General features: G+C 43.5%; 1 protein-coding gene across 6 annotated transcripts in view; it reads right to left on the bottom strand.

The window, feature by feature from the left end:
• Positions 1-25,683, bottom strand: part of LOC118366167 (uncharacterized) — a 42,825-nt gene that overhangs the window by 16,122 nt on the left and 1,020 nt on the right. The window contains exons 2-8 of one of the 6 annotated variants that reach the window (XM_052491811.1): positions 16,066-16,173; positions 2,633-2,731; positions 1,594-2,266; positions 1,285-1,384; positions 827-919; positions 618-668; positions 422-521 (exon numbers count right to left, since the gene is read on the bottom strand). In XM_052491811.1, the coding sequence (XP_052347771.1) occupies positions 422-521; positions 618-668; positions 827-919; positions 1,285-1,384; positions 1,594-1,660 (411 nt within the window). In that variant the 5' untranslated portion in view covers positions 1,661-2,266; positions 2,633-2,731; positions 16,066-16,173. Of the gene's footprint in view, positions 1-421; positions 522-617; positions 669-826; positions 920-1,284; positions 1,385-1,593; positions 2,267-2,632; positions 4,480-10,545; positions 11,316-16,065; positions 16,174-25,683 lie in introns of those variants that run through there. The other 5 variants (XM_052491812.1, XM_052491808.1, XM_052491813.1 and 2 more) reach the window with 5 other exon arrangements.

Genomic DNA, 25,683 nt, shown 5'->3' with positions numbered 1-25,683 from the left:
GTAATTGCCCTTGGGCTTCCTGAATCACATGTCCTGTCTGCCAAGAGGCTCAGCAGCAGCCATGTTGACATCAACTGAACGATTGGACGAGTAGCTCTACGTGCAGAAAGACTTCCCTAACAATAGCCAATAGGGGGTAGAGAATGTCCCTGACAGCCCATGAGACGTTGACGAGACACCTGGCCATGGGCTGGAGTGCGTGGCTAAGCCGTGACCCGAACAGAGGTGTGATCACCTGTTCCCCTAGCACTACGACTAGTCCCACTATCAACACCTGTGTGCACACAGGTAAAGACAGGTGAATTAAATGCAACCAGAATATGGGTAATGTAGACTTAAAATATATTTTTAAATAACTGAATTCTAGTTATTCATCTGAATATACCCATGTACATCATTATCCCTTGGAGAGCAACTTTACCTTGATGACATACTGTGTGATGAAGCTGAGCAGCTCTATGATGAAGGAAGTAGTCAGGCTGAAGGAGAAGCTGATGGACTGGAAGATTCCGCGCCAACAGCTTATTCCCCATGCAGAGACAAAAATAAACTTCAACAAGAAGGTCAATTTAAACATGGATAATGAACAAAGTGTGGCAAGAAAGGTGTGCCACTACCTGTGCAGGGAATGGTCACAGGTGTCACCATCCTCTGGGGTCATGCTCTCTCTGTGATGGGGTAACATATGCACAGGTCTGTGAAACAAAAAATCTCTAATACCTTATTAATAATCAATCAATAAATGTAATACTCAATGTGCACAACCAAACAATGCCTGAGTCTACATGGTTTGCAAGGGGTTGCGAGCTGCTGTGTGCTCGCTTACCCGTCCTCCATGTGGTTGTTGGCTGTCCTCTCACCTGCTGCCTCTCTGTCTGTCCCCAGGAATTGCATGAGCCCTGTCATCCTGTCTAGACTCCTTAGAGAGGGAGAACACACATCTCTCACATCACTCTGGACTGCTTTTGATTGGGATTCATTTTCAGTGATTATGTCTGTATGACATGTATATACTGTAGAACTCTCTCTTTGGAAGCACTGTTGCCTTTAGAGATGTATTATTTAAGGAAGCTGCCTATATTTAATGCCAAAATAAACTGTACTGGTGCTGCAAATACCGTGAATCAGGAGTAGAGTAGGAGTGTTTGGTGCAATATAATGAAATGGAAGGGAAATAATACTGCGCAACTTCATTCATTTGATCCCCAGTGTCCCTTTTTTAGAGCTTTAGGGGTGGAACAGACATTAGTACTGCAAGACATTAGACATTAGTATTGTAAGTACCCACGGCTGTATTGCCATCTAGGGTCTTGCCCCGGGGGGCCCTTCATGGTGTCCAGTTTCAGGAGAAGATGCTGGAGTTTGTCCTTTTTCAGAGAGAGATCTATCAGAGAAAAATAAAATACATTAACTTTAGCTAAATGCAAACCAAACATTAACTAGGCCTACATTTTGAAGATGGATTCTGAGTCATTTAGCATCCTAGACAGTTAAAAGGCCTATTTCTTAGGGTCATGCTCTGATTACTACCACATGCTGTGAAAAACATGCTTCGGGTACATTAGTATCAACAAATCCACCCAGGTCAAAGACCTCTGACATGGCGTTCCTTCGGGGCCCTGAGGTGGGAACCGGCCTGCTGTTTAAGCTGGATACTCATGGCTGCTGGTGGGATTGTTGGAACTGGAGGGTCCTACATCATTATCATTCCATTTGGTGCTACAGCCCTCTATGAAAATATACACAACGATTTTTACTCAAGTGATGTTTTGTTTTGCCCCAGGAAAGTCCTCGTTAGTGGTTTCTGATTGAACAGAACGCTCAGCCAAGAGATACAATCTAGTGTTTGGAATATAAGGAGTGTCTCACCGTGATCAATGGACCGGACGTTATCGTCGATGACTTCATAATTCTCTGCCCTGTGGCTTTTGTTGTGATTGGTGGAGGTGACATTTACAGGTGTGCTTGCACCTATACCTGAGAGATGTAAAAACCTGCCCTGAGACAGAGGCAATACCCAGAGGTAATCACCTGCTTCTGACAGTTGTTAGGCCTAAATTAACATGACGTAATCCATTCAATCATCACTCGCCTGCAGTATTTTTTTTGTACCTATATCACGTGTTATACAAATTCAGTGCTCTCTTGTTTTACCAAGGTTGAGAGTGTTCTCGCAAGGCTGTGACGGTGGGATGCAATGCCGTGACACCAGCCACTGCCTCCACGTACTGACGAACACTGCTGATCACCTTCGCAGGTGGAACATCTGCAAAAACACATAAAACCATAGTGTTGCGCTCATTAGTCAGTTGTCCAATTAGTGGCAGAAGAAAAACAACCAATAATAATCTCCAGTTTATGGTGGGTAAAATACAAAGCAAGTTAAGCCGTGGCTGTGATGTTGGGTGTTGGCTGTCATAGAAGGCTACAAACTACAAAAACATAAACAGTTGGCAGTGATTTAGTATTCTACAATAGCCGGCATGTGTATTGTGCCAGTAACTGCAATGCAGTTACATGGTAACAGGTGCAACTCAGCAAATACATGACCTCTGAAGGAACACTCATTTTGCCTCTACACTGTCTCCACAATTTCTTTCAAACATTCAGCAGGGGGGGGGGGGTCTACTACCTTGAAGAATTCAAAGAGGTCTGCTCAGAGGCAGACACAAGGTCCTCTCCCCGTTTTGATCCAGTCCCCATGAAATGATGCTGATCCACCATCATTCGCCTAGATATAAGGAAAGTGTTAGAGACGACAAACGTACAACAGCATGCTGGTGAAGTCAATGGATCACATTTTCATTCTTTTACTCAGCGTTGTGAAATTAGGTCAACTCCAGTACACTACAGTATCACAGACTTGCATTCACTTCGTGTACTGATGTTTAGAGGACAGAAAGAGCCCGTGCAGGTTATTTCACATATCCCTTCCAAAAGTCATGGCTGAGATGAGCCATATGGACATTAGTGAGACATAAATGAAGATAACCCACATGACAAACAAGAACACAAGCAAGACATTCAACATAGAAAATCATTTTAAAGTAGACTTCTGTATCTATGCACATTGCACAATTGTTAGTTCACAATGGGCAGTTGCCATGGAAAGACATGCTAAACTTTGGGAAGAACACACTAGTTAGTGCAGTACACAAGTTTCACTGCATTGCAACCACCTTTGAAAAAAATACATGGATAATTTGATGTATTATATTTTTTATACCAGCAATTCTTTTGAAAGTTGAAAGTTGAAAGTGATTGTGTAGGCTTGTCACACACATCTGTTTCACCCATCTTGTAATTGTCTCCAACACCCACCAGGTGTCTCCCATTAGCTCATGTGTATTTATACCCATGCTTTCTGTTCGTCTGTTGCCAGTTCGTCTTGTCCTGTCAAGTCCTACCAGCGTGTTCCTGTGCTCTAGTATTTGCCCTGTATAGTCTTCCCAGTTTCTGCCTGTCCTGACCCTGCCTGCCGTCCTGTACCTGCCTGACTCGGATTACAACTCTTTGCCTGCCTTAACCTACCGATGGCTTGCCCCATGTACTGTAATAAACTTGTACTGTCTGCCTCCTGTGTCTGCATCTGCATCTTAGCCTGAGCCGTGATATTACGAACTGGCGGTTGTGTGGGAGCAACAGTCCACCGTTTGCCTCAGTCTGGAGGTGGTACAAAAAGTGTTTGATTCTCCGAAGTCAGGGAGACAGGGTGCGCGTAAACTGCTCCGACTATGTCAACCCGGAATCCCTGTTCCGACACCTTCCTTCATGGATTATCAGAGGTGATTAAAGAAGTGCTCGCAGCCTGGGAGCTGCCCATGGACCTCGACTCCCTCATAGCCTTGACCATCCGGATCGACGGACGGTTACGGGAAAACAGGAGGGAGAAAGGGTCTGTTTCCCTGTCGCACTCTAATTCCAGCTCACCTCCAAGGAATCCCGGATTACAGAGGGCTGTTGACTCGCCTCCTCTGGAGCCCATGCAACTGTGCATGGCTAGATTGTCTCCTGCTGAGCACTTACGCGGACTGAACACCAAGAGCTGTCTGTACTGTGGAGCTATGGGACATTTCTTATCTACTTGCCCATTAAAAGACCAAGCTCATCAGTAGGTACGAGTACACTGGTGAGCTGTATGGGGAGGTTCCAATCTCTCACTAATTGTAACCCTCTCTATGCTAACCTGTTGTGGGGAGACCAGTCCAAATCAATCTGGGTGCTCATTAACTCTGGGGCCGACGAGAGCTTTATGAACACTACCCTGGTGTCGGAGCTAGGTATCTCCGTTCAACCCCTTTCCATCCCGATGGACATCAGAGCGCTGGATGGGTGCTCTATTGACAGCGTCACCCACAATATGATTCCTACCAACCTGCGAGTCTCAGGCAACCACAGCGAGGCTAATGTAACCATGCTTTTGGGGTTTTCATGGCTCCAGAGGCACAGTCCCCTAATTGACTGCGCTGTGTGTTCCGTCATGGGTTGGAGTCCGTTTTGCCATGCACATTGTCTGAAGTCGGCGCAGCCTGCCCCGGGAGATCTCCCGGCGGACTTGGGTAAATGTAGGTGCACATTGAGGACTCTTTCCGCAGGGATTATGCATCCATCTGCCTCCCTCGCTGGCGCATGGTTCCTCTTTGTGGAGAAGGTCGACTAACGGGGCCTTAATGACATTATAGTTTAAAAAACGTTACCCCGAGACACGTGATGCCGCGGAGCTGAGCAGACGTTGACAAACCGAGCTCTTCAAAGTTATTCTATTTTTACCTAAATAACAACGTTGAAACAATATTCTAACATCGGCTGATAAATTGTCAAGTACTTACCTTCCCAAAGAGCCATGGACCCCCGACCGAGAGGCAAGAAGGATGACCAAAACGTTGTTGATTCCCAAGATAACGATAACGCTACAGCTAGCAAGATTAGCATTAGCCCTCATAACTCAGACGACAGTTCCAGACTGTTGCTCTCAGCAGCCTCTTGCGAGCCTGCCGACATGCTGGCTACTCTCCTCCGGGAAATTCAGGATGGTAACAGAGGTCTTTCTCTGAAAATCGATAAGAAATCGGCTGAACTCCATTCTTCCATTGACGACCTGAAATCCTCCATGAAGGATCTCCTTTTGAGAACGGCTGAGGCAGAGCTGCGCATTAGCACAGTTGAAGATACCATCGCTAGACATGACCAGGTCTTGACACAACTGCAAAAGGACAAGGCCTACCTCAAAAACAAAGTAGATCAGATGGAGAACCAGAGTAGACGTAGTAATATCCGTGTGGTGGGATTGAAAGAGGACAGCGAGGGCCGTGACCCGGTCCTTTTCTTCACTCAATGGATCGCGGAGGTCCTAGGCATAACCAACTTCACCAAGCCGCTGGAAATCGAACGCGTCCACAGAACATCAGCGCCGAAACCCCGGCCAGATGAGCCCCCATGAGCCGTCCTGATCAGGTTTCTCCGTTTCCAAGACAGAGAGAAGATACTGCAACTCGCAAGAGCCAAAGGGGACATCGCCATCGATGGGAAGAGGGTCAGCCTTTTCCCGGATATGAGCGCGGATCTCGCCAGACGCCGCAAGCAGTTCAGACCTGCCGCCAAAGCACTGAAGGAGAAGAACATCACCGGCTACCTCATCCACCCTGCGCAGATGAAAGTTCAGTACAAAGGCCGAAGCCATCTCTTCAACACACCGGGAGAAGTGCACACTTTTCTCAAAGAACTGAGCAACGTCTGAGTCTGAGCCAGGACGGTCTCTCTGGGGGATCAAATTCAGTTTGTTTGTTTTCTCTTATCCGGATTGAACTGCTGGTATCTCCCGGTCACTATAATTGATTTGTACATTTTCAACTAACCGTATCTTCCCGGGGTGAGTTCTATTACATTTACAGGAGAGTATATTTTGGTTTAGTCCATATCTACTGGGCGAAGCAATAAGTGGGTTTAGGCCCACTGCTTTCCCCCTCATTTATGTTAATCTTTCGTAAAGAGACTCAAGCAGCCCTTACCGTGGGCAGTAAATATTCAGCCATAAATATCTATTCACAACATTTGTTTTCAATTTAGAGAGCTTGCAGGTTTTAGTTTACGCCAAGGTTTAGCTAGTAAGAGCAAGATGGAAAGCGAGCAGCAACGTATCTCTACAAGTGTATTCATGTGTGATTGTTGGGACTGTTGTTCTAGTCTGACAATCGGGGTGGGTGGGATTTTTATTTATTTTTTTCCCTTTTTTCTATGTTTATTGTTTACTTCCTAAAGAGACACACAGGTCACTTTTGTGCTCAAACCAAAGTTGAAACATTTCCTAATTATCTGCATATGATAGATTTCTATTCAGTTACATATTTGAAACCCAACCTATGCTTAATCCACTAAAATATGTCACATTCAACGTAAAAGGTCTTAACAGCCCGATTAAAAGGAAAAGAGTCTATACATACCTTAAGAAATTAAAGGCTGACATTGTGTTTTTACAAGAAACACATCTTACAGCCAGTGAACACAAGAAATTGAAGAGGGAATGGGTAGGACAAGTTTTTGCATCCTCTTTTAACTCCAAAGCAAGAGGAACTGCAATTTTGATAAGTAGACACATCCCCTTCTGCGTCAACAACACCATCTCTGATCCCTCTGGCAGGTTTGTTTTGGTGCAGGGGCATATGTTTTCAGAGTCTTGGACCCTATTGAATATTTATGCTCCTAACTTCGATGACCATATGTTTATTCAGAATGTCTTCCTTCAGGTTGCTCAAGCACCACCAGGATGGCTACTGGTTGGAGGAGATTTTAATTTTTGCTTAGATACAGTTCTTGATAGGTCTTCTGATAAACCCTCACTTCTTACCAAAGCCGGCAAGCTCACCATGTCATTCATGAAAGATCTCAATTTACTAGACATCTGGAGACAGTTGCACCCACAGGATAGGGACTACTCTTTTTATTCACACCCACACAAGACACACACACGCATAGATAACTTTTTACTTTCGACACAACTGTTTCATAGAGTGTTAGATGTCGAGTATCTCCCCAGATTGCTTAGTGACCATTCTCCTCTGGTATTATCAATCTCCATTCCTACCAAGGTAAATGGAGCATATAGATGGAGACTAAATTCTACACTTCTAAAGCAACCTGAATTTTGTGCATTCATCAAAGAGCAGATCAATATTTTTACTTTGACAAACAAACCCTCTGCTCCTGACAGCTTCATTCTTTGGGACACATTGAAGGCCTACCTGAGGGGACAGATTATTTCCTATACTAAAGGGCTGAAGAAAAACACGGTGCGGAACTGAGTGCTCTTGAATCTGAAATCTCCGAGCTAGAGAAAACCTACCAAAGAGGCCTGACTAAAGATCTATACAGGCTTTTGGTAAATAAAAACTTAAATATAATATTCTGAACACATATCAAGCTGAGAGGGCCATCACTAAATCAAAACAGCGTTATTATGAGCTTGGAGAGAAAGCTCACAAAGTATTGGCATGGCAACTGAAAGCAGAGGAAAGTAAGAGGACAATTAATGCCATAGAAACTCTCACTAAAGAGATATCTTTCGACCCTACTGAAATTAATACTTTTAAGAAATACTATGAAGACCTCTACACTTCCCAATCAAGCGATGATCTATCAGAGATAGACTCCTTTCTCTCCTCTCTCAACCTCCCATGCCTGTCAGGGGAAGACAGCGAGTGCCTGAGTGAACACTTCTCAGTCCCTGAATTGTTGGAGGCCATTAAATCCTTACCTTCTAATAAATCTCCTGGGGAGGATGGTTTCCCTCCAGAGTTCTATAAAGAATTTAGGGAGCTGTTGGTCCCCTACCTTATGGAGGTACTTAAAAAAGCCAGAGAAGACAACTGCTTTCCAGAGTCCTTCTTTCAAGCAGTGATTACTGTAATCCACAAGAAAGGGAAAAACCCGCTAAAGTGCGCCTCCTATAGACCAATCTCTCTCCTTAACACAGATTGTAAACTGGTCACCAAGATGCTATCTAAGAGACTGGAGTCATGTCTTCCCATGTTGGTCAACCCAGATCAGACTGGCTTCATAATTAATAGATTGTCCTCCAATAATCTCAGAAGGTTCTTTGATATAATTCACCTTGCTAACAAAAACAAAATACCTGGTGTCGCAGTCTCCTCGACGCTGAAAAGGCCTTTGATAGGGTTGAATGGCCATACCTCTTTCGCGTCTTGGAAAAGTTAGGTTTAGGTACCGTGTTTGTAAATTTGATAAAATCACTCTACAAATCTCCTAAAGCTAGGATTGCTACCAATGGGATTACTTCCTCCTCTTTCCCTCTTTATAGGGGAACAGACAAGGTTGCCCAATTAGCCCCCACCTCTTTGCCCTCGCCATCGAACCGTTGGCTGAGGCTATTAGAACGTGCCCTGACATACATGGCTTTGAGGTGGGCCCCCATACCCATAAATTATCACTCTTTGCGGACGACCTTATCTTATTCCTAACAAACCCAGAACACTCCCTCTCTCACTTGCAGATCCTACTACAGTGTTATAGTTCTTTCTCTGGATATAAGGTCAATCTTGATAAAAGCGAAATCTTACCGTTGTCTGTCTTTGACCATCATACCATCAAGCACAAGTTTCCTTTTAGATGGTCGCCTATGGGCTTCACATATTTGGGCATAATGGTGGATGGTAATCTGAACAACCTCTATAAACTCAATCTGGCCAGTTTGTTGCAAAAGGTGGAGGTTGACCTTTGTAAATGGATGGACTTACCTCTCACTCTACTGGGTAGAATCAATGTAATTAAAATGAATGTCCTGCCCAGGTTTCTATATCTGTTTCAATCTCTCCCTATCCCTGTTCCCGCCGCATTTTATTCCTCTTTCGACAAGCTGACCAGACGGTTTATCTGGCACGGCAAAACCCCTAGGGTTGGCCTGGATAAACTGACCCTTGATTACAGTCAAGGGGGCTTAAACCTCCCCAATTTTAGAATGTACTACTGGGCTGCACAGTCTAGGTTTCTGGCTCAGAGGTTTGACAATGGTCCCTCTCCCTCATGGTTGAAGATTGAAAAGCTTGAGGTAAATGATGACACTGGGGCAGATTTGTTTTACAAATGGGACAGAAAATCTATAAAAACCATCACAGACAACCCTTTAATCATACATTCTGTCCTGGCATGGTGCAAACTGCATGAGCTGTTCGGACGAGGGGGATTCCTTTCCCCTAAAACCCCTTTATGGAACAATAGATTGATCCCTATGTTTTTCCAGAATAGTAACTTTAGACCATGGTCTGATAAGCGGATCACTCTTCTGGAACATCGTTACGAGGAGGGAGTTCTTATGTCTTTTGATCAGCTGAAACAGAAATACCACTTGCCTAACAGGGACTTCTTTAGCTACCTACAACTACGCAACTTTATTAGGGTGACTCTCAAGGGACAATGGAACCTACCTAAGATGTCACCTATTGAACAACTCTGCCACGCAGACCAACCACTGTTCAAGACCATTTCCCGTGTTTACAATGCTCTTATGTCAGGAGTAACACTGCCTGGGCTAGATAAACCCCGACTTAGATGGGAGAGAGATCTGGGTATTGATCTTGATGAGGATCTATGCAGGGATGGGGTTACATCCACATTGAACTCCAAGTACAGACTGATCCAGTTTAATTTCCTCCATCAGCTCTATATCACCCCATCTAGACTGCACGGGTTCAACCCAGATATCTCCTCTCTATGTTTTAGATGTGGCTCAGATGAAGGAACATTCCTCCATTCCACTTGGCAGTGTTCAGAACTACACGGTTTCTGGCAGGGGGTATGCCAGAAACCGCATATCCTCAATTCACGGGGTTGCATTCCCTTAAGACCCGGAGGTCTGTCTACTGGATAACTTTACTAACACCAATCTTAGGCAAAGCCATACTATAAAGCTAACAGAAATATTGCTCGCGATTGCCAAGAAATGTATTGCCTTGAAATGGAAATTGGATTCCTCCCTGCCAGTTGCAATGTGGCTTTCGGAAGTTAATAGTTGTATCCCTTTGGAGAAAATCACTTACTGCTTGAGGAATAAGTTAAAGACATTTTACAGAATTTGGCAACCTTTTATTGACTATATGGAGAATCTCCCCCCACATCACATTGATTGAATCTATATATAATCCTCACATTATGTTTCACACGTAATGTATATTATGTAGCCTACGGCAGGTGATCCAATGTCTCGTTATTTTTGTATTTTAAAAAATATATATATATTTGTTTGTTTGTTTATATAACTATAATTATAATTTATTTTTGTTACTTTCGTCTGTTACTGTCACTTTGTCCTATCGTTGTCTAATATCTTTTCACTTTTGTTTTGAATGTTCTTAATTGCAAAAAAACAATATTAAAAAAATAAAAAATAAAAAACGTTACCCACAACCACTCATCTCCTTGGCTTTCAAGCCTCTCCAGGGGGCGGTCCTTCGGAAAGCCTAACATCTGTTTTGGATACGGGAAGGAGATTAGTGGAAGACAGCCTTTAACACAGCTAGCGGGCACTACGAGTACCTGGTGATGCCGTTCGGACTGACCAACATTCCGCAGTGTTCCAGGCCCTGGTCAATGATGTGCTCCATGACATGTTGAACCGATTTGTGTTTGTCTATCTCGACAATGTCCTCATTTATTACAGTGTCCTCCAGCGTCTCCTGGAGAACCAGATTTTCATGAAGGCAGAAATGTGAGTTCCATCACTCCACCATCTCCTTCCTAGGATATGTCATCATTGCAGGGAATATTCAGAAGGACCCTGACAAGGTGAGAGCGGTGGTAGATTGGCTTCAACTCACATCCAGAGTGCAGCTGCAACGTATCCTGGGGTTTGCTCATTTCATCCGGGGTTACAGCACCCTTGCTTCCCCCCTCTCTGCACACACCTCTCCCAAGGTTCCATTCATATAGTATTCAGCAGGTGACCGGGTGTTCGACCTCAAGCAGCGATTCACTACAGCTCCCATCTTAAGCCATCCCCTCCAGTCCCGTCAGTTCGTGGTGGAGATCGACGTCTGGAACATCAGAGTGGGGGATGTCCTGTCCTAGAGTTATGCCCAGGACCAGAAGCTGCATCCCAGTGCCTTCCTTTCCCATCGTCTTAACCCCACTGAGAGGAACTATGATGTGGGAAAATCGAGAATTACTCGCAGTTATTAAGATGGCAATGGAGGAGTGGAGGCACTGGTTAGAATGGCGGAACATCCATTATTGGTGTGGACAGACCATAAGAACCTGGAATATTGCCGTACCGCCAAGCTCCTCAACTCCAGGCAGGCAAGATGGGCCCTGTTATTCACTCGTTTCCGGGGGGCGGCTAACCGGATGTTTGTCCTGGGAATGGGCACCTTCTTCGAGACTCACCGGTCATCCTGGCTCCCGTCAGACCTTGGCTTTCATCAGACAATGATTTGGTGGCTCACCATGGTTCCTGAAGTCTCTGTGTCCATTGCCACCTGCACTGTGTGTGTGCAAGATTCCGCAGCAAGCTTCGGCTGGCCTCCAATCACTCCCTGTTCCTCCTCTGGTTTTTATCCCCAGTCGGATTGAGCCAATTTTAACAGCCAGTCGGACTGAGCCAATCAGGACTTGGAGACGACTCTTTGTTGCCTCATCTCTACCAATCCCACCATTTTAATAAAATACAAATATATATTATTGGAATTACTCAATAGTCTGCAAAACTTAAATGGGTCTCTTGTGCTGGGCAATGGGTTTAATACAGAGTACCGGTGACTCCTTACTACACCCACTCCATACACTGCAATGCAATACATGGCATACTTAATGGCTTGTAGAGAACTTTTCTACATGTCTCAGCTAAAGATGGATGGGAAATACTCAGTAGGGTCGATACTAACTGATAGAGGAATTCTTAATCCCTTTATGTTTTATTGCCAAAATCAATTCAATTCGCACTCATTTCTAATTCATGATAAGTTGTAAGTTTATCATTTGCATGAATTAGCAAGAGACCAGTCTTAAAAACAAGTTCAGCATTTATTCTTGATGAGTACTAAATGCTTACACACATTACCACAGGTTATAAACTGAAAATGACGTCAGCGTTTTCCAAACGTTCCGTTTCACAAACAGAGGGCCCCTCTAATTCTCAAGCCTCCGCGTTATCAGCACGAAGTCAAGGCCAGTCAGCATAAATCAACATTCCCGACCATTTTGGAGATGGCCCGTTCCCACCACCTGGAGATTTGTACAACTGAATGAACTTAAAGAACAGACCTTCATTGTTACTAAACTTCCTGACTACATTATATACAATTGTGAAAGGGAGCAAGAGGGACAGTACATTATAGCATTTGGACTAGTCAGTTTCTGATTGGAATGTATACATAATTAGTCATTTCAAACATATTTTCCTCTATCACTAACCAAATATGGTTAGTTTTGGAGGGGGACTGCGTCGTATATACACACACAACACCTCATTCTCCACCCCTTCCATAGTCCCCATTGCAATACACTGTAATCAACTTTACATGGGATACATATTGTTTTGTAGTTGGAAGGGTCTCTACCAAACAAATGTGTGTAGTTTCACACATATCCAGCATCACAGCCCTAAATGACCTGGTAGCCTACTATCCATGGTCCTGAAATCAATACACAAGCAACAACAACGAAACACAAAAGCTATTTAAAGAAAAAAAAAATCGAAACAAAATGTAAATGTAACGAATATTAACCAGGCTATTAGGACACAGTATAATCATACTTTCTGAACAGAAATTGAGAAAATGATTTACAAGTTGTAGGCCGATATGTGTTTCTTATCTATCAAAGGTTGCAGTACACAGTAAAGGCCTACTACCTAATTAAAACTAAGAAACAACAAAGACAAGATTATTTACAACGTATATTGTCATGATTATCAAGGTCAGCAAAGGCACTTTTTGTAGAGTTTAACATGTATCACATGAGACAACAAGGCTAACAGTACACATACCAGCTTTCAGAAGAACAATGGAGAACACTATTCACAAGTTACAGGCCTCTCTCTATGTGTTGCTTTCCTATCGCTGTTAGCAGTCCTATTAAACACGTTTCCAAAACCAATAACAGAGACAAGATTGGAAAATATATAATACAGAGACAGACATATGTTGATTATCTATCAAGGTCAGCAAAGGCATTTTCTGTAGAGTTTAAAATGCATCTCGGATAACTGATACAAAACATACGCTGGCATGGGATTGTGACAAGGCGTATTCTCATTGCCCTCTAATAAGATTGCATTAGAGCAGTTGTTCCATTTACATTTACATTTAAGTCATTTAGCAGACGCTCTTATCCAGAGCGACTTACAAATTGGTGCATACACCTTAAGACATCCAGTGGAACGGCCACTTTACAATAGTGCATCTAAATCTTTTAGGGGGGTGAGAAGGATTACTTACCCTATCCTAGGTATTCCTTGAAGAGGTGGGGTTTCAGGTGTCTCCGGAAGGTGGTGATTGACTCCGCTGTCCTGGCGTCGTGAGGGAGTTTGTTCCACCATTGGGGGCCAGAGCAGCGAACAGTTTTGACTGGGCTGAGCGGGAACTGTACTTCCTCAGTGGTAGGGAGGCGAGCAGGCCAGAGGTGGATGAACGCAGTGCCCTTGTTTGGGTGTAGGGCCTGATCAGAGCCTGGAGGTACTGAGGTGCCGTTCCCCTCACAGCTCCGTAGGCAAGCACCTTGGTCTTGTAGCGGATGCAAGCTTCAACTGGAAGCCAGTGGAGAGAGCGGAGGAGCGGGGTGACGTGAGAGAACTTGGGAAGGTTGAACACCAGACGGGCTGCGGCGTTCTGGATGAGTTGTAGGGGTTTAATGGCACAGGCAGGGAGCCCAGCCAACAGCGAGTTGCAGTAATCAAGACGGGAGATGACAAGTGCCTGGATTAGGACCTGCGCCGCTTCCTGTGTGAGGCAGGGTCGTACTCTGCGGATGTTGTAGAGCATGAACCTACAGGAACGGGACACCGCCTTGATGTTAGTTGAGAACGACAAACCTTTTATAGTCCCGTACCCCTTCAATCAGCACCACAGTTTAACCTTTTAAAATGATAAACTTGGATTAGCTAACACAACTTGCCATTGGAACACAGAAGTGATGGTTGCTGATAATGGGCCTCTGTACGCCTACATAGATATTCCATTAAAAAATCTGCCATTTCCAGCTACAATAGTCATTTACAAGGATATTGACCTCATTCCGTCAGTAGAAGATGCCTGGTTATTCTTTAAAAGTGCTTTCCTCACAATCTTAAATAAGCATGCCCCATTCAAAAAATGTAGAACCAGGAACAGATATAGTCCTTGGTTCACTCCAGACCTGACTGCCCTTGACCAGCACAAAAACATCCTGTGGCGTACAGCATTAGCAGCAATATGCAACTTTTGAGTTTGAGTTAGGAACCAATATACACAGGCAGTTTGAAATATCTAGCCTTCGCTTTCCTAACAGAAATTTGCAAACTCCAAACAGTTCTGGGACACTAAAGTCCATGGAGAACAAGAGCACCTCCCCGCAGCTGCCCACTGCACTGAGGCTAGGAAACACAGTCACCACAGATAAATCCACAATAATTGAGAATTTCATTCAATAAGCATTTTTCTACGGCTGGCCATGCTTTCTACCTGGCCACCCCTACCCTGGTCAACAGCCCTTTACCCCCTACAGCAACTTACCCAAGCCTCCCCCATTTCTCCTTCACCCAAATCCAGATAGCTGATGTTCTGAAAGAGCGGCAAAATTTGGAGCCCTACAAATCAGCAGGGATAGACAATCTGGACCCTCAATCTAAAATTATCAGCTGAAATTGTTGCAACCCCTATTACTAGCCTGTTCAACCTCTCTTTCGTATCGTCTGAGATCCCCAAAGATTGGAAAGCTGCAGCGGTCATCCCCCTCTTCAAAGGGGGTGACACTCTCGACCCAAACTGCTACAGACCTATATCTATCCTACCCTGTCTTTCTAAGGTCTTCGAAAGCCAAGTTAAACAGATCACCGACCATTTCGAATCCCACCGTACATTCTCCGCTATGCAATCTGGTTTCCGAAAGGGTCATATGGGTGCACCTCAGCCACGCTCAAAGTCCTAAACGATATCACAATAACCGCCATCGATAAGAGACAGTACTGTGCAGCTGTATTCATCGACCTGGCCAAGGCTTTCGACTCTGTCAATCACCACATTCTTATCGGCAGACTCAATAGCCTTGGTTTCTGAAATGACTGCCTCGCCTGGTTCACCAACTACTTCTCAGACAGAGTTCAGTGTGTCAAATCAGAGGGCCTGATGTTCGTACCTCTGGCAGTCTATGGGGGGTGCCACATGGTTAAATTCTCGGGCCGACTCTTTTCTCTGTATACATCAATGATGTCGCTCTTGCTGCTGGTGATTCTCTGATCCACCTCTACGCAGACGACACCATTCTGTATACTTCTGGCCCTTCTTTGGACACGGTGTTAACTGACCTCCAGAAGAGCTTCAATGCCATACAACTCTCCTTCCGTGGCCTTCAACTGCTCTTAAATGCAAGTAAAACTAAATGCATGCTCTTCAACCGATCGCTGCCCGTAGCTGCCCGCCCGTCCAGCATCACTACTCTGGACGGTTCTGAATTATGTATTTGTAGTTGTCCACATGTTCTAGGTGTCTGCTTAGACTGTTAACTCTCCTTCCAGACTCACATTAAGCATCTCCAATCCAAAATTGAATCGGCTTCCTATTTCGCAACACAGCATCCTTCACTCATGTTGCCAAACATACCCTCGTAACACTGACTATCCTACCGGTCCTTGACTTCGGCAATGTCATTTACAAAATAGCCTCCAACACTCTACTCAGCAAATTGGATGCAGTCTATCAGAGTACCATCCGTTGTCACCAAAGCCCCATATACTACCCACCACTGCGACCTGTATGCTCTCGTTGGCTGGCCCTCGTTTCATATTCGTTGCCAAACCCACTGGCTCCAGGTCATCTATAAGTCTTTGCTAGGTAAAGCCCCGCCTTATCTCAGCTTACTGGTTACCATAGCAGCACGCACTCCAGCAGGTATATTTCACTGGTCACCCCCAAAGCCAATTCTTCATTTGGCCGCCTCTCCTTCCAGTTCTCTGCGGCGAATGACTGGAACAAACTGCAACAACAACAAACAAAAAAAAATCACTGAAGCTGGAGACTCATATCTCCTTCACTAACGTTAAGCACCAGCTGTCAGAGCAGCTCACAGATCAGTGCACCTGTACATAGCCCATCTGTAAATAGCCCATCCAACTACTTCATCCCCATACTGTTATTTATTTAGCTCCTTTGCACTCCAGCATCTCTACTTTACATTCATCTTCTGCACATCTATCACTCCAGTGTTTAATTGCTATATTGTAATTATTTTGCCACTATGGCCTATTTATTGCCTTTACCTCCCTTATCCTACCTCATTTGCACACACTGTATATAGGCTATTGTATTATTGACTGTATGTTTTTTTATTCCATGTGTAACTCTGTGTCGTTGTTTGTGTTGCACTGCTTTGCTTTATCTTGGCCAGGTCGCAGTTGTAAATGAGAACCTTTTCTCAACTAGCCTACCTGGTTAAATAAAAGGTGAAATAAAAAATAAAAAATCATTAAATTTACAACATTAACAATGTCTACACTGTATTTCTGATAAATTTGATGTTATTTTAATGTACTTTTTTTAATAGCTTTTTTTTCAAAAACAAGGACATTTCTAAGTGACTCCAAACTTTTGAACAGTAGTGTAAATCTTGGTTTCTTGGGATGCTTGCAGTGAAAGGAATTATTTGATGAAATATGACTTGGTTCAACTCTATTTTTTACAACGGCTATACATGGCTTTCTTGCACGGACTGCAATTTTCAGAGCATAAAGTGTAAATGTGGAGGAGATCATTGGCTAAGAAATTTGCAGGTAGCACTTCCTTATATTATCAAATGTAACACAGATCGCTGTTTGAATCCTCCGTTGAAGCAATGGTTGTGTTTCTGTTTAGCTTTGCCTGCATCCAACTGTGAAATGACTGCTGAATTGCTGATTTGGACTCATACGGTTTGCTTTAATCAATCTTTGAAAGCAGACATTTTCTTCAGAAATGTCAAAACAGTTAAGGCTTTACCCTAAAGACGATTGGCGAAATAGTTATATGTTGTAATAACATCAATATCTGAAATTTGACTCACAAGACTGTACTTGGTCACTGATATGAGAGTTTGTGACGGCCCTCATTAAATAATTCCTAAAAATATATAACTCCTGCTATGTACTTTACGTTTTAGATTCTATAGAGATTTGATGGTCATTAGCCTTGATCTTAAGAGAGTCAAATATAAACTGTGACTAGTAGTGTCGTTTTATGCGCGTATATCCCTGAATGACAGATTACGGAGCTCAATCTGTAGGTCAACCTCTCATTGCCAACAGCTGGAAGATCAATCAAGCGAGATGAGGATACAGGGTTTCGCATTACAGTTTTGACCTTACAAAAGAAACAAAAGTACAGGAATATCTGGACTGCTGGTCCAAATCGTTTATCTACTGAGTCCTGCTGCACATACACTGCATGTGCGTGGTGCATCTCCCTTTGTAATCATCTACTTGAAAATAGTGTCAAGCGTACCTTTTACGTTAGGGAGTGGAACGCTATATAATATTATGTACCTTTAACTGAGAAGTGGCTTCAGTCTTGCCACTACCATAAAGGCCTGATTGGTGGTGCTGCAGAGACTGTTGTCCTGGTGGAAGGTTCTCCCATCGCCACAGAGGAACTCTGGAGCTCTGTCAGAGTGCTCATCGGGTTCTTGGTCACCTTCCTGACCAAGGCCCTTCTCCCCCGATTGCTCAGTTTGGCCGAGCGGCCAGCTCTAGGAAGATTCTTGTAAAAATGTATTTCATTTTCTTCCATGTTGTTATAGTGTTCTTAACTATGAAGTTGTTAACGTTCTTAATTCTATCATTTGAAAAAAAACATGAAGATTCTGGGGCTATGCATCTTCAGTATGTACCTATTGTTCCTCTTTAGTGAATTTAACAATATGTTGCAAGTAAAAGCCTTGGGTGGCGAGTTGATACATTTCTACATCTGGAAGGTTAAAACCACCCTTAGAATAAATAGGAAAGTTTTACATGTCCCTAAATCTATGAGTTTCATTTGCCCATATGAGGTTTGTTATGGCAGAGTATACTTTCCTAAAGAAAGTCTTCGGTGGGGTAATTGGTATTAGTGAAAATAAATATAAATGCTTTGGGAGTCATTCTAAGAGAGGTTTCATCTATCTGGAAGATTTACGGCGAGATGATTCAATTTCATAAGATCTGATTTCAGGTTGTTGAGTAATGTTTTGTCACTTTGTCACTGAGGACCCATGCCAAATATTTTCAGTCTCCTGATGGGGAATAGGTTTTCTTGTGCCTTCTTCACGGCTGTCTTGGTATGCTTGGACCATGTTAGTCTGTTGGTGATGTGGACACCAATGAATTTGAAGCTCTCAACCTGCTCCACTGTAGCCCCTTTCGATGAGAATGGGGGCGTGTTCTGTCCTCTTTTTCCTGTTGTCCAAAATCTCCTTTACCTTGATCATGTTGAGGGAGAGGTTGTTGTCCTAGCACCACATGGCCAGGTCTCTGACCTCCTCCCTATAGGCTGTCTCATTGTTGTCGGTGATCAGGCCTACCACTGTTTTGTCATTGGCGAATTGAATGATGGTGTTGGAGTTGTGTCTGGCCGTGCAGTCATGAAAAAACAGGGAGTACACGAGGGGACTGAGCACGCACCTCTGAGGGGCCCCCGTGTTGAGGATCAGCGTGGCGATGTGTTGTTACCTACCCTCACTACCTGAAGGTGGCCCGTCAAGAAGTCAAGGATCCAGTTGCAGAGGGAGGTGTTTAGTCCCATGGTCCTTAGCTTAGTGATGAGCTTTGAGGGCACTATGGAGTTGAAAACTGAGCTGTGGTCAATTAATAGCATTCTCAAATAGGTGTTCCTTTTGTCCAGGTGGGAAATGGCAGTGTGGAGTGCACTAGAGATTGCATCATCTGTGGATCTGTTGGTGCGGTATCCTGTAGCTTATCTGCTTCATCTACCCACTTTTTTATTGATCTAGTCACTGATGCTTCCTCCTTTCATTTTTACTTGTAAGCAGGAATCAGGAGGATATAATTATGGTCAGTCTCTGCGTGTGGAGTATAGGTGGTCCAGAGTTTTTTCCCCCTCTGGTTGCACATTTAACATGCTGATAGAAATGTTAACACAGATTTAAGTTCCCCTGCATTAAAGTCCCCGGCTACTAGGAGCGCAGCCTCTGGGTGAGCATTTTCTTGTTTGCTTATGGCTCATTCAATGCTGTCTTACAACCACAGTCAGAGGCTGGCACTATGTAAACAGCTTCGAAAAATACAGATGAAAACTCTAGGTAGATAGTGTGGTCTACAGCTTATCATGAGATACTCTACCTCAGGTGAGATATTGCTCGAGACTTCCTTAAATATCATGCACCAGCTGTTATTTACAAAAATTCATCGTCCGCTGCCCCTCGTCTTACCAGACGCCGCTGTTCTATCCTGCCGGTACAGCGTGTAGCCAGCCAGCTGTATGTTGAGTGTCATCGTTCAGCTACGACTCCGTGAAGCATAAGATGTCATAGTTTTGAATGTCCCATTGGTAGTTTAATCTTCCGTGTAGCTCGTCGATTTTATTCTCCAAAGATTGCATGTTTGCTAGCAGAATGGAGGGAAGTGGGGGTTTATTCGATCGCCCATGAGTGAATTTGTGTATGTGTGTATGTGTTGGAGTGAGTGTGTGTGTGTGAGTGTGTATGGCCCTGTGAGTGAGCATAGACAGTGCAAAATATATATATAAAAAAAGGTCAATAAATACACAAGGATAACTCCGATAGTCTGTGTAGCTATTTATCTGTCGTTTTGCTTGAGGATAGAAGCTATTCAAGAGCCTGTTGGTGTAAGACTTGATGCACAAGTACCTCTTAGTGTGCGGCAGCAGAGAGAATAGTCTATGGCTTGGGTGGTTGGAGTCTTTAACGATTTTCTGGGCCTTCCTTTCACACCGCCTGATATAGAGGTCCTTGATGGAAGGGAGCTCGGGCCCAATGATGTACTGGGCTGTCCGCACAACCCTCTGTAGCGACATGTGATCAAGGGCAGTGCTATTGCCGTACCAATCAGTGATGCAGCTACTCAAGATGCTCTCAATGGTAAAGCTGTAGAACCTTGAGGATTTGAGGGCCCATGTCAAATTTGTTCAACCTCCTGAGAAGGAAGAGGCTCTGTTGCGCCTTCACTGTGCGTGTGTGTTTGGACTATTTTAAGTCTTTAGTCGTAATTTTAAGTATTGCTGTAGATCATGAGTTATTATTATTTTCCACGTTAATTTTATATTCTGAGGTTTTAGAGTATTCCGAAAATATTTTTAACAACGGGGGCATTGAGTTTTCAATATTAGCCAGGTATATCAGGAGATCGTTGGCAAATAGGTTTCATTTGTATTCATGTTCACCAATACCCGTTAAGTTATGGTTCTGTATAATTTTTGTCAGCAAGCAGGTAAATTGCCAGTGCAAACAGGCTGGGAATGAAAGAAGATTTGAACTTTTATGCCTGAATGCCAGGAAACCTGTCACCACCCTACAATGAAGCATGGTGGTGGCAGGCATCATGCTGTGGGGATGTTATTCAGTGGCAAGGACTGGAAGACTAGTGAGGATCGAGGCAAAGATGACCGGTGCAGAGTACAGAGAGATCCTTGACGAAAACCTCCTCCCTAGGAGGACCTCAGACTGAGGCAAAGGTCCACCTTCCAACAGGACAACGACCCTAAGCACACAGCCAAGACAACGCAGGAGTGCCTTCGGGACAATTCTATGAATGTCCTTGAGTGGCCCAGCCAGAGCCCGGACTTGAACCCGATCAAACATCTCTGGAGAGACCTGAAAATAGCTGTGCAGCGACGCTCTCCATCCAACCTGGCAGAGCTTAAGAAAATCTGCAGAGAAGAATGAGAGAAACTCCCCAAATACAGGTGTGCCAAGCTTGTAGCATTATACCCAAGAAAACTCAAGACTGCGATCGCTGCCAAAGGTGCTTCAACAAAGTACTGAGTAAAGGGTCTGAATTCTTATGTAAATGTGATATTTCAGTTGTTTGTTTTTTAATAAATGTCCTAAAAAACCTGTTTTTGCATTGTCATTATGGCGGTAGTGTGTAGATGGGGGCTATTTAATCCATTTTAGAATAAGGCCGTAACAAAATATGGAAAGGGTCAAGGGGTCTGAATACTTTCAGAATGCACTATGCACTCCTTTCTTGAAACATTAATATCTTAACAGCCTTGTCGATAATAGGTATGTTTGTGCAGTGGTGAACCTGCAGGCCTTCAGTGTGTGACAGGTTTGTGAATATGAAAGGAAAGCAACCGAAATACCAGCGCACTCATTTAGGAGAGTGCACTTTCTGCAAAACACAGAAGCACCAGTGGTGTAGAGGAGGGTATACGCAGGTATAAACCCTATACCCAGTGGGCATTGTGTATACTCACTTCTTAATCTCTACTGATGCATATCAAAGTAGTGTAGTGGAGGCATGCAACTCATTATGTAGTACACAGTGGTGGTCAGTGCCATTTAAGATGAGGGAAAACAATTTTGTTTTCATGAGCATGGCCTTATTTCTATTACAGCATATTGGATGACTCTCATTCATATTCCATTCACACAGTTCAATGTAACATCGATAGGTTTAGGCTTACTACATGATAAACATTTTCACTATACCCCATGAGGTTGCTACAACCTAGCCTATGAATGAAAGTTTACAATGTAGGTGCACACAGCTCGAGAGACAAATTTAGAGGTGACAGGCACCTGACACAGGATGTAATCTTTAGTCCAACAGTTGCAAATGAGAGTTTCTATTGGACAAATTCAAGTATGTTTATGCATGTTTTGTACAGTCTGTAAGCAGTTACACCGGCGGGCCCCGGTGGCAATAAATTAGTAGAACCAGAAGCTTACCTTGACTTGGAAGAGTTCCAGTGTTGTGTTCGATAGTCATAGCCAGCTAGCTAACATAGCATCCCTCTGTTTGAGCAGGGAGTTTCAGTAGACTGAACTAGCTAGCTGCATTTGCTAGCTAAGTGAAACTGAAACTGGGGGGGGGGGGAATCTATTTCTCTTGCTTCTCCTTCATTTTGTAAGAAATTAAATTTGTTCAAAACTATTGTCTTTCTGAGTCAACTACTCACCACATTTTATGCACTGCAGTGCTTGCTAGCTGTAGCTTATGCTTTCAGTACTAAACTCATTCTCTTATCCTTTGATTAGACGGAGAGCATGTCAGTTCATGCAGCAAGAGCTCTGATACGTTGGAGGACGTCCTCCGGAAGATGTCATAAATACTGTGCAAGTCTACGGAAGGGGGTGAGAACCATGAGCCTCCTAGGTTTTGTATTGAAGTCATTGTACCCAGAGGAGGACGGAAGCTAGCCGTCTTCCGGCTACACCATGGTGCTACCCTACAGAGTGCTGTGGAGGCTATTGTAGACCTTCTTTGAAAAATAGTGTGTTTTAAATCAATTATTTTGGGACGTGGTTATATTTAATATCTAAAAAGGATCACTAAAAATGTTTAAAATGTATTTATGAAATTCACTGAGGATGATGCTCCTCTTCCTCTGATGAGCCTTCACTGGTAGTACAATAGAGAAAACATGCAGATTAGCCTACACAATCACAAAGCACGTGAAATACACTGAACAAAAATATAAACGCAACATGCAACAATTTAAGATTTTACTGAGTTACAGTTCAAATAAAGAAAAATCGGTCAATTGAAGTAAATTAATTAGGCCTTAAATCTACGGGTTTCACATAACTGGGAATACATATGTGCATATTTTGGTCACAGATACCTTAAAAATAAGGTACGGGCGTGGGTCAGAAAACCAGTCAGTATCTGGTGTGAAAGACTCCTTCGCATAGAGATGATCAGGCTGTTGATTGTGGCCTGTAGAATGTTGTTCCACTCCTCTTCAATGGCTGTGCGAAGTTGCTGGATATTGGTGGGAACTGGAATATGCTGTCGTACATGTAAATCCAAAGCATTCCAAACATTCTTAATGGGTGACTCCATAGAAAGGCCAAAACCTAGGAAGAAACCTAGAGAGGAACCAGGCTATGTGGGGTGGCCAGTCCTCTTCTGACTGTGCCGGGTGGAGATTATAACAGAACATGGCCAATATGTTCAAATGTTCATAAACGACCAGCATGGTCAAATAATAATAATCACAGTAGTTGTCGAAGGTGCAACAAGTCAGCACCTCAGGAGTAAATGTCAGTTGGCTTTTCATAGCCGATCATTAAGAGTATCTCTACCGCTCCTGCTGTCTCTAGAGTGTTGAAAACAGCATGTCCAGGACAGGTAGCCGCAAGCATAACATTTGATACTGGAGCAGCAGCACGGCCAGGTGGACTGGGGACAGCAAGGAGACCTCATGCCAGGTAGTCCTGAGGCATGGTCCTAGGGCTCAGGTCCTCCGAGAGAGAGAAAGAAAGAGAGAATTAGAGAGAGCATACTTAAATACACACAGGACACCGGATAAGACATGTAAAGAAATGTTAATTCTTATGCAGGTGACCATCTTATGCAGGTGACCAACTTACTGCTATTGCCTTGCTGTAACTGAGACAACACATAGCAACGTATTTTCACAGACTCACTTAAATCATCCACAACACTGTCAAAATAGGATACATCCTAGCCACAGGTGCTAGCCTTCAGTTCGGCCACAACATCCAGTGAGGACACGAACGCACACACATTACACACTAACTACAGAGGACATACAGATAAGACTCCTACACACATTGGCAGGGAGAAACAGAATAGGGAGAGACAACCTTGACTTGGAGACAAACCAGCGCACACACATAACCTCCTTTTTCTAGCTGAACATTGTGTGACTGAGAACAGGCATGGAGGGATTCTACGATGACGGACAGACAACTGAGCCAATGACGGAAGACTACACCCCAGCCTGAGCCTGAACCAATCCGAAGAACCGAACTTCTAGAATCAACCTACTTTCTGTTCTGTATTAATTGCTTGTGCAAACGATTAGCGGGGCTTTTTTTGTTGGTTCCTCATGAGCTAATAGAAGGGCCCGTATATACGCTGTACCAGATATCTTTACTCTGAATAAACTGTCGCTTGTCATGCAATCTACCACCTTGTCTGCATCGATCCTTGACCGGCTCACCCTTCATCATATCCCATTATCAACAGACAGGAGAAGTACTCTAGATATAACAAACTGACCCTAGCCCCCCGACACAAACTACTGCAGAGTAAATACTGGAGGCTGAAATGAAATACAATAAAATAAAAAACTAAGTAACTCTGCCAGGGTGTCTCTTTTGGGTCACTTTTGCCGGTCCCAATCCCGGATAAAGGAGGAGGGTTGGAATTGTGACATTTAAAAAAAACAAGAATCAACAGAAGTTCATTTGTAGTTCTAAACTAATTTTGGGTGTTTTTTACTCACTTTTTGTCTCTCCCACGATGTTATTCCTCTCTACTACAGCGTCCATCACAATTACATGCACATGGCCATTTACCGACTTCTAGGACAGCCAATAGCTACTTTCCTTACTGATGATGTCATGACTTCCGCCGAAGTCGGTCCCTCTCCTTGTTCGGCGGTCGACGTCACCGACCTTCTAGCCATCATTGATCCATTTTTTATTTTCCATTGGTTTTGTCTTGTGTTCCGTCACACCTGGTTCCAATCCCATTAATTACATGTTGTGTATTTAACCCTGTTTCCCCTCATGTCCTTATCGAAGATTGTTTGTTGTATGTAGGTGTTCATTCTTTTGCACCCTCTATTTGTTATTTTGTATACTTTAGTTTTCGGAGGTTTTGATGTTTATTAAACAGCTCCGTTTTTACCAAGTTAATTCTCCTGCGCCTGACTTCCCTGCCACCAGCACGCACCACATTACAGAGGAGTTGTCAACACTGATGTGTTTTTAGCCACCGGTACCTTGTTGGGTGCTTTATATAACTACAGTCAATTATGAGTGCATGTATACTTATATTAAATATATCATTATCAACATACGCCTACTGTATGACAGCTAGCAAATGAATTAGATAACTAACGTTAGCCTGCCTAGCTGGAACTTCTGAAGAGGGACTTTTCTTTTTCTACAATTTCCAAAAGATAATCAAACTAGATTATCAAATTTTAAAATGTTCAGAAGAGAATTAAAGTAACTAAAACTATTTCTACCATGACCTGTTCTAATTTTTGGTACTGTTAGAAGCAAATGAGAATGGGACCGTATTTGATATTTGTTTACTGACCCGACTAAAAAAAGAACAGAGATAAAATAGCATTTGACCCAATATGGCCTTATAAATCAGTGTATACCAGTGTTTAAGCCTACGTAAGGTCAATGACGACCAGCCAACAGCGCTGTAGAGATCACAATGATTCGTTAGACGTTTTTGATTTGTAATGAACCTGAGGGCTGCATGATACACTGAATCAAGTGCTCTCAGGGTAGTGATTGAGGCCTGCATATATCACTAAAATCTAAAACCGCCAGTAATGTACA

This window comes from Oncorhynchus keta, chromosome 33 (genome assembly GCF_023373465.1).
Source record: "Oncorhynchus keta strain PuntledgeMale-10-30-2019 chromosome 33, Oket_V2, whole genome shotgun sequence".
Lineage (NCBI taxonomy): Eukaryota > Metazoa > Chordata > Actinopteri > Salmoniformes > Salmonidae > Oncorhynchus > Oncorhynchus keta.
The sequence above is the reverse complement of the archived record's forward strand: the minus strand, read 5'-3'. Positions and strand labels throughout refer to the sequence as shown.